We start from the raw sequence: 10,511 nt of genomic DNA on the forward strand, positions 1-10,511 counted from the left end.
AAACCTAATCTGATCACTTTATTCAAGTTTTGAGATTAGCAAAATGTAACGGTATTTTGTCACAAAAGAAAAACAATAAATTAATTAGTGATAAAATAATAATTCTGACAGCAATTTTAGCATAGTGAATTGACAGTTTTTTTGTATGATTTAAGTAAAATCCAGTCAAAAACACCTGCCACCTATAGGTTTTATACATACAGGTACAGGTTTGTCTTGATTTTTAATGAGTTAAAAAAGTACCAATTTTTTTAATTTACCTTGATTTTATAGTATTTCATCATTTTTTATAAAAGTGATTAAATTAAAACCTAATTTAATAATTAAAAATTTAAGTTTTTATCATCATTAATTAAAAAATAGACATTTTAAAATGTTCCCCCCCCCGATTTTACAACGAATTTTTTTAACCTTTAACTCTAAAATTTTTGACGTACAAAATTGATGAGCCACACCTTAACCTACAACTCTACAAGTATTGAGCCGTACTTAAAAATATGTTTCTTTGGATTGTGTTATCACATACCTATTTATTAATGATCGATAAAAGAAAAGACAGACATAAATCTTGTAATCACTAAAGACATACATACGAGTATATGACACAATAGTTACTTCTTCACAAATAGTATCTTAAAATTTTATTTATTGACTAAATAATTTTAAACCCAACACTCACCCAACATTTTGCTCAAATCGGCATTATGCAAATCCGGATTTTCATCAGCCAACTTCTTCCTTTCCACTTTGGCCCACACCATGAACGCGTTCATCGGTCGCCTAATCCTCGCTTCTTTGGGCACTTTTTGTCCTTGTGCACCTATTTTCGGCACAAAATTAGTCCTAGTTTGCGTATACACGGGCATAGTATCCGCGTAACTTTGCCGAATGTAATCGTTGTTAAATCGGTTCGTTTCGTACCGGTAGTCGGCGTAAATCCCCTGACTCATGTCACCCCACATCTCTTGGCTTTTTGGGAGAACTTGGGGAAGCACCTGCGACGCGGGAATCATGTCTTGGTCTTGGTATTCGTACCGGGGGGTGAGCTGGTACTGTGCCGGCAAAAGGGGCGACGGGGAGCTGGACGGGGACAAGCAGTTGCTGTAGTGGTTGGCAGTCGTGGGAGACGAGGTTGCGTCGTCCATTATACTAAAATAAATAAAAAAATTAATAATTTAAGTAAAAGCAAACTAATACACATACTTATTTGATGAAGACAGAATTATAGAACATAATACATCTACAGATCTACCTTCCAGATTTTAAATAGAGAAGTAGACCAAGTGGAATTAAAAAAGTGAAAAAAAAAAGAGAAAGGAAAACCTGGTGTAAATTCACCACAAAATTAATTTTATGAACTTTTGAGTTACTTGATGGAAAGTTTTTGTAATGTGTGCACCCACACGATTAAAAACTTTAAAAATGTTAGTCACTTTTCACGCTCTAGATGAAAGAATAATTTTAGATGAAATTATGTTCTCTTAGTTATACTTTGGAAGTATTACCTACTACCTATTACTAAACACCAATAACTGAATTAATAAAACTAATGTTGCACTAGTATTAAAATGTCATCAGATAACAATTAAATTTTTGTAAAAGTTACATTGTTTAATAGAGAATTTTTCGAAATACTTTTTGAAATTGTACTCACATGAATCACTCTCCATTTATTAACCCATTTAGGTGCACGAGTCAACCGGTGACGTTTCTAAACTAAGACGGTAATAACAAATATTTTGAAATTCGTTTATCGGAAAGGTAATCAATAAAAAAACACATTGATAAGCACGTGTCAGAAAGCACTTGAGTTAATTGAGTGATGCCGATTAATAGTGAAATGAAAAATCAAAATATATGGCCCGAGATATAAATCAAAAATTGGTGCCATTTTAGAGACTTGTGTTACCTTTCATAACCCCAAAAAACCAAATCCCAAACTTTCCTTTCTATATGGGTACCTAAATATTATTTGAAAATCTTACTCCTGCTTTTATAGACAATGATTAGATAAAATAATTTGTTGGCTCTTAACTCTGATTTAAAAAGGATTATTTCTCACACCAATATGCACATACATATTTATAAAAATATAAGTTAACATGTTTTACAGAGTTCTGCTAGTAGCTGGTAGTTGTGAAATTGCACGGCCTTATCACCTTGATAATGATTTTTGTTAATTAATTCAATTAATCGTTGTCTAAAGTGCGACTAGATTTTGTGAGATAAGCGATCGCCAATTTCAAAAAACTATATTCGACTAAAATACTCTGAGAAGGTCTTTATCACTAATCGTCATAGTTGATTAAACGATTGATGAAATCGTCGATGAATTTGTTTGTTTCAATATCTAGTTTCTGATTATTTTATAATCGAGTTTAAAATTTCAGTAACTGTAAGGAAAACATTAATTAAGCCAATTTATAAGATCAAAATATACATAAAATTGGTTAATGTAAATTATTGCACAATTACACAATTGTTATTAAATTAAATTGGATCGTAAATTGTTCTTTTAAATCAAGATAACCGTTACATAAAATGTGACGTTATTGCCTCTAGATCTAGACTAAGAATAAAAAACAACAAATATATTATAGCGTAAAATATAAGACTTGATTTACTAGTACATTTTTCAAAATATCGGTAATTTTATGAACATTTTTTCATGTTTTGCTTTTTCACCTGGTTGAGAAATTTTCTATTTGATAAGAAATTGATACAGCTTTTTTAATAAAAAGCAGTTGATGAGTTGAGTTTCAATTAAATTTTATTGTCACAAGTGAGGTTTCTTGTGAAAACTCGTCCATGTTCTTTCTATATGACTTGATTGGTTCAGAAACCTTTAAAATAACTGCACGAGTCGTAAATATTAATCGCTTTTGCAAAGAGATTCCCCGTTTTCGAATTTTTAGATAAGAAACTTTGCATTTCCTATTTCGGGTCAAACAATACTTCCATTCGTCATAATTATTGTCCTAACTGCAGTAGGTAATACAGTTATAACTTTATTATTTGTTATTCTAAGATAACGCATTCGATTCCAAAGTCAATTTTCCATCGCTTATAATACTTAAGCGATTGTGATTAGGTGATTTATGAAACTTATCGCACCAGCAAACTTCCTAATTAACAAAAATTTTTAAACAAACTTTTCGAATTGCAATTTCCTTTGAAAAAATTCAACGATAAGTCATCGAATTCAGTCGAGCGTGCAAAAACAAATCGCACACAAATTCTCTCTCATAAACGAAACTCGTTTGTCATACATCAACGTTTTTAAGACCACAGCTGGAGACATAAGCGACGTTTTTTCCGTCATCAATTTCCAAATCATCACTGTACCAAATACTGAACACAAAAGCAAGCAATAAACTCGGATAATTGTCTTTTCCAAGTGTCAAATAATCTGGCGACGCAACAAAGGTTCTCAAACGGTGCTTTGCAGATTGATTTTTGTTGGCTATGTTAGATCCTTGTTATGAATTTATGGAGTTGGATGACATATTTTTGACTTTTTGTTATTATGGTGTGTAAAAACGGATATGGCACGAATAAACGAAACTCGTTTGTCATACATCAACGTTTTTAAGCGCTAAACGATCGAAGTAAGCGCAGTTTGCGTTTTTCCTGTTGTCAATTTCGAAACACATCTTCTGAACATAGATAAAATGCCGCAAATAATTGCGAAAAAGCATCTCTCCCCTTGGGTTAAGTATCGTCCATTAACATAGTTGCCGGTTGATTTAAACGTGATATCGTGTAGCAAATGTCTTAATTATTGACCAATGCGACGGCGCGAATCTAAACGGTCTGCTAAAGCCTTTTCAGGAGATCCCAGTTAGCCGGGTCCGAGACAAAAACCGGAGCAGTCTTGGGATGGAGCACGTGAGACGACTGCCGAGAATACATTTTAATGTGAATTATTTCCAATGAAAAACTGTCTCCTTATCGGCTGCCACTTTTTGCAGCGGACGCGTTTTAGTGTTGTGGAATTTTCAGAGGTTTTCGGGTTTTGAGAGCCGTCGTTTTTTTAACGGAGAGACAACCGGAGGAAGAACGCCAAACCGACGAGACGGCGGATTGCGAGCATTGCTGGCGAGCTAAAGGTCGCACATCTTGCAATTATCATAATTAATTCCACGAGAAGTTTTTCACTCTATCTGTTTACTTTAACATTACCTAACTGTGGAAAATTTCGAAAAACCTAAATTCCTAATCTTTGTTGCCACTTTATTGGGAAGGTAGAACGTTATACTTCAAGAGGTGAAATAGCGATCGAGTCACTTTCAAAAGTTCAAAGATAAAAAATCTGTTTATTTTAAACTAGACGTCAGTACGGCTCACAACAGTCATATGACGAAAATCCTTAGATTAACACTATTTTCACAAAGATTTGAAAATACAAACAAAAATAGCTAAATAAACAAGCAAATTTTACCCAAGTAACTATTTTTAATCTTGGGTGATTCTACATTTTTTAATTAAAATCTCCTAGAAACCCGTAAGTAAATAGAAATATTACACTTTGTATTTGAAAAGTCGATCAAATTTGACAACTTTCAGGCATCAGTTGCCATAGTAACTTTTACAAATATCTAAAATGTTCTAATCACCGCCTCCTTAATGAAATGTATCAATATCCCGCCTGGGCATTTCGTAAAAAATGCATTGGAGCAGTGATTCCGATTTTTTCTTAGTTACGGGGGTTACTAAGGAAAAACTGAATGATTTTGAATTATTAACGAAAAATAACGCAATAAATAAAAGCTGGGAAGGAAGGATACAACAAAACCAGATACGACAGGGAGAATTGATATTATGAGGTTGAACCATTTAAGCTAAAAAACTGGATATGTCAAAAAATTTCCCCAGATTAAAGCGCCAACGGGAATCAGTTGAACTCAAAAAATGCCCAGGCGAGAAAAGAATTATTTCTATCGAGACGGCGATGGTTCTAATACTCCAATAAACGCCATGTTGTATGTACACTGGCTGACAAAAAATCGCGTACACCATTTTTTGCTGGATAAACCTTGTCAGTGTCAAATAGTAAAAATGTCAAAACTTACTCAAAACAAAAAAATTCTTATACTGTCTAAACTATAGCCGCGGCTATAGTATAAAAGCAGTTGCAGACTAATAGAGTTTAAACAAAAGCACAATTTTAAAAGTAAACAAAAGATGGAACCTCTTTTCTAAAACTACTTTGAAACATAAAAAAACAAATTTTCACATTGAAAAGGTTAGAAAAAAATGTGTTACTTGATTTTTTCAGTGTACGCAATTATATTATCTGCCACTGTACAGGTTCAGTGTTAGTTTTAGTGACAATTCGCAGATTGTCAATAGCAAAACGTTACTAACATGATAATTGATAATTAATACTTTCATAAGTTTCTTACAAGAATCTTCTTAATGGAGTCAAAAAACAAGTCATATTAAATCATATGTAATATAAATCTCAACCAGTTTTCTAGTGACAAGTTGATGTTAAAGTAGCAATATTCACTTAACAGATTTAGATGTGTTTTTAGTTTTGAATCATTAAAAATCAGAAATATGAAATGTAAATAATTGTATGGTATTAGCAGAAATGAATATCAATAATAACTATTCAAATTTTGTCATTTATAAAACTTTGAGGATAAATTTGTATTTATATACTTTTTCTGTTGTTTTCATCAGCTTCTAACATTCATATTATATTGTTCATCTAACCTTAAAAACAAAATTTTCTGACTTCTTATTTAATGTCTATTAACATAAATTATCTTCTTGAAAATCTTAACATTTTGATGAGAATGTCACTGCTTAATAGTTAATTATCTGTGTAGTGATGAATTACCACACTAGTAAAATGTATCTATTTATTTAAAAGGCAAAACCACATTATAATTTTCATTAGATGACTCTAGGTACCTCTTTAATTTCACACTAACCAATAACATCACATTTTTTCTAAGTTTATTATATTAATTATTAGTACTTTTCAGTATTAATAACAATTGGTGTATAACTTCGAAATTATTTTGGCAAACTATCAGATTGCTTTGAAAAGAAAGATGAGAGATATGCGAGTACATAGATGAGTAGAAAGTAGCTTCTGGTATGTATACATTTTGGTTTCCTCTTGGTTTACTGATAGTACTATTTCCGCATCTTCAATCATTTTCAGCATTTCATTACTGCATTAATTGCTATTTATTGAGTTAAAATCTTGGAAGAAAGACCGGAAATAAACCGTAAGATAGATCAGAGGAAAAGTTGTACGCAAATTTCCGTCTTAATTGCTGCGTGAAAAAGGAGGGTGGACGATCTGTTTTGGTGTTCTTTATTTGGACATTTACATACAATAAGCGTCAACCACCTCTGAAAGTGGATCATTTTTTTTCACATAAATGTGGTACCCTCGAGCAGAGCTGCTTGCGGAAAAACAAATTTGTTATAATAGTGCACTAAGCGAAGCTAGGTCAAGGCAGTACCACGAAACAATTGAATCGTGGATTCAAAACAATGGTACCTATTGGTTTCGGATTTAGGACTGTTTGAATTATTATTGGTGATGAAGTCGCGGTTCGGTATAGGTTGGTGCAAGAATTCCTATGATCGCGGTACCTGACCAAAATGTAAATAAAATGAACAAGTACTTACGGGTATGTGAAGGTACTACTACAATCTTCGTCGGAGGCCATTTTTTTATCGTTAATTGATCACGTAACGAAGTCACCTGTCTTTGAAACGAAACTTTATCACCACTTCATTTGATATGTCAGTTTCGATTGCTACATTCTACGATTTGCTCTCCGACGTGGTACGGTTTGATTAAGAAACTGCTGTTTGCTCGCCTATTTAACAAGCAAACAAAATCCTCCTGTTTACATTAAAGACACTTAACCCGGAGTGTCACCGTAGCACCAATCGATCACTTGGACCCGTCATCACTCGAGGCTACATCGCCGACGTCCGTCGCTTTTGCCGCATTTGACACCAACAGAGCGATCGTCGACGATGCCGACTTGTTGAATTCACATCTAAGCACACTTGTTGCTTCCGACGGGCCTCGCTCGAGAGACAAGACACGCGTGCAAACTCGTACTCGCGTTCCGTGTTACTGAACAGCGGGCTGTGTACCCGCCATACCTGGTAGGTAGGGTAAAGGTAAGGTTTACCTGCGTGCAGCGCGCGTGTTTCGAGCCTCGCGTGGCCGTTGCTTGTACTACATGGACGCTAGTTTGGTGTCGTTTTCAGTTTCAGGTTTCATACTACACTAAAAATATACCACGGACGTTTTATGACAGCCGCTGGAACAATAACTAATGCATAGGTTACATTTTTATTGGCTTGTGCTAGCATTTACTATTGCCGATCACGTTTGCTGAAAGGTATATGCCACTTCGAATGGATACTGATACCAAAGCTCTTCTTCAAACTTAAAACCAGCCTCTCTCAGTAAAGTATTTTTTAGTATAATCAAGTTTTTCGGCAGTGGTACTGCCATGACAAGAAGGCAAGTTCTTTTGCAAAGAAAGAAGATATTAGAAAAGATTTTGGCTCAAGAAAGAAAGGCAAACCTTCTTACCATATGTAAACGGAAATAATTTTTGAAGAAACGCAGGATTAATGGGAGAACATAAAAGAAACGATTGTTGCAATTGCATCTCATGGTATGACAACATCAATGTCACCTGTCCGTCACTGTTTTATTTACATTTGTAATCATGAGTTAAAGGTTTCATGAATGATTTCTGCCCATTCCTAACGGTTATCCATTACTTATGTTCTGTAAAAATTGTCATTTGAAAATAAATATATTGTTCAACAACTTGCTTGTAATTGTTTCCAATTTCAAATTATAACAAATAGGTAAGTCTTATTATGTATTTTGCAAAAACATTTTTAGCTGATATGAACTTGATGGAAATTCTAAATGGAACTAAAAATAAGAATCTAATTCAAAAATATACTTACCTACATACCTATGTAAGTAAATTTTTATTTTTAAAAGTGAAAATATCCGGATATATACTCTATTTCATATTAATGTGCATCAGGTAGGTTGTAGAAGTCTAAATGCATCTTTAAATTAGAGGCCGATTCACACAAAAAGTGTCATTAATGTCATTCAGAACAAATTTAATCACATCAATAATGACAAAAATCTTTTTGTTTTCCACCCTATATTAATTAGGTACGTTGTCAATTTTAATTATTTTTGCTACCTCAAAGACTGGAGTACACATTTATTTGAGAAAATAATTTCTAGGGAAGATTGAGGTTAGGATTGTTTGAATTTTCGCATGATTGCCACCTTAAAATGATCCCGTTCAACGACTACTTCGATCCACATTAATATGAAAAAGAGTGTATATCCAGATATTTCCACTTTTAAAAATAAAAATTATAGGTATGTACATATTCCTAAGATCCGAAGTTGAGTAGATATTACTGAACAATAATAACTGATGAAAATATTGACACAACTGATCCTAAATAGTCAATCAAAGTATCAACAGCAAATTACTTATTATAATTATTTTATGTGAAACTAACAATAAGTAGAGGCTACATAGTAGTTAGATTGCACATAGCTTATTTGAAATAATTTTTTTAAATTTAAATGTGTAATTAGAAATGGGGAACAGAAGAAGAGGAAAGAACGCAAAAAAAAACAAAATAAATAATAAATAATTTATTGATAACGAGTCAACATTTTTTTCATGAAGAAAGAAATTTTGAACTCTTGTTTATAACAAATACAAACAATTTAGTCTTACATTAGAACAGATCTTTCTATTTTGAAAAAACATTCATGGCAACGTTGGGATTATTATAGTCGTTTTAAGAACAAAAATCTACCGTGCGATCAAAAAATAAATAAATTAGAGTAGGCGGTGATTAAAGTCCTTCAGATGGCAATCCTGATTTTTGACATCAAATGTCAGCGGAAACTTTGACAAGTTTGCGTTTTATTCCTTTTGAGTGAAATAAAATAATGTTCACTTTAGAGCAGAAAATTTTTATTGCTGTACAAAAGGAAAACGGTGGATGGTCATTTTCACTTTCAGTTTGTGTGGAAAATTTCCAGCCTACATTCCCAGCCAATGTGTTGCCAACTGTAGAATTTAATCGACCCCTACTCTAATTTATTTTTTATTTGATCGCACGGTATTTCGATATGTAGTCCTCTCTAAAATGTATGCTACTGGATAAACTTTTTTACATAAAATATTTAGAGTAGTTATTTATTATACAAGGCGATAAAGAAATTGTTTATCTGCAAGTGAAAAGGTTAAGTTTACGAGTGACGAAGTCACGAATAAACTTTTTTCACGAGTAGATAAACAATTTTTATCGTCGTGTATAATAAGTAACTGAGTACTCTTAATATTTTATCAATTTCTTGAATATTACCAGTAGATAAAAATTACTTTAATTCACTAGATGATAAAAGACCACTTTATCTACTGAAATTAGTTGATAAAAGCACTCTTTAACATTGAGTATCAAAATAAATAAACTAATAACTGTACGAAATATTGCCGAGCACGAACCACACATGGGTACTGGGTGATTTTAAGGTATGTGCGAGTATTTTAACAGGTGATAGTAGAGCTCAAAAGAAGTCAAAATAACTCAACTTGTCTCATTCGAATGTTTATAGTTTCTGAGATGTAGAGAGTGCAACCTCCACATTGTCGTTGAAGAAAATGTCAAAAAAATGCAATATAAACGAATTTTGAGTACTTTATCCCAAAATTTACATCTAGTAATTAATAGATAATATTTGAGGTAATAAAATTGGGTGATATCTTCAACAAATAAATTGATCCAAAATTTTTACCATTTTATGATTTTTTTAGATAAAGATACTTTTTTGTGTGCCTATTTTTACTAATTTTAACTTATTTTTTTTTAACAATATAATAGGTTTTGAAGAGCTAACCTCATCAGAGATCATAAGTATTTGTTTACTATTTGAGTTGGTGAAGTTTAAGGCTGCGCTTCAAATTTAAATTTATTCGACGAACAATAAAATTCTTTGAATTACGAAAACTATAAACATTCGGATAAGACAAGTTGAGTTATTTTGACTTCTTTTGAGCTCTACTATCACCAATTAAAATATTCGCACATACCTTAAAATCACTTTGTGTGTTTTTACTAATTATTTATTACTAATGAATCACCACTTACTTAATAAAAAAGTATTAGTGATACCAACATTAATTATTTATTGCTTAAACAATAAAAAAATATTTTTAATAATTTTACAAAATATAGGGTGATTCTTGAATAGACCGACAAAATTTTAGCCTTGGTGGTATCAAATGAGAGCATGCTGGAAAAAATATTTAAAAAATTCATTGTTTAAACGTTCTCCAAATAAAATTTATTAAAGTTATTTTCGAGGTAAAGCGTAAGCCACTGATGTTCGTAATTAGTATTAGCACAGATAGTGGAAACCATGGTATTAACTTGATGAAAATGTACTTGATCATTGCAACAAT

General features: G+C 32.3%; 1 protein-coding gene and 1 long non-coding RNA gene across 2 annotated transcripts in view; one reads left to right on the forward strand and one right to left on the reverse strand.

Moving 5' to 3' along the window:
- LOC123011475 (putative transcription factor SOX-15) overlaps positions 1–7,288 on the reverse strand; it is a 39,515-nt gene extending 32,227 nt beyond the window's left edge. The window contains exons 1-2 of the mRNA XM_044408922.1: positions 6,655–7,288; positions 680–1,149 (exon numbers count right to left, since the gene is read on the reverse strand). Of these exons, the coding sequence (XP_044264857.1) occupies positions 680–1,149; positions 6,655–6,695 (511 nt within the window). The 5' untranslated portion in view covers positions 6,696–7,288. The remainder of the gene's footprint in view (positions 1–679; positions 1,150–6,654) is intronic.
- LOC123011477 lies at positions 6,782–7,827 on the forward strand. The gene is made up of 3 exons (XR_006413148.1): positions 6,782–7,161; positions 7,252–7,385; positions 7,469–7,827. It is a non-coding gene; the product is annotated as an uncharacterized LOC123011477 (long non-coding RNA).
- The last annotated feature ends 2,684 nt before the right edge of the window (positions 7,828–10,511 follow it).

Source organism: Tribolium madens, unplaced genomic scaffold (assembly GCF_015345945.1).
Source record: "Tribolium madens isolate multiple individuals breed KSU strain unplaced genomic scaffold, Tmad_KSU_1.1 Scaffold_91;HRSCAF=231;Tcas5.2_LG7, whole genome shotgun sequence".
NCBI classification, from domain to species: Eukaryota; Metazoa; Arthropoda; class Insecta; order Coleoptera; family Tenebrionidae; genus Tribolium; species Tribolium madens.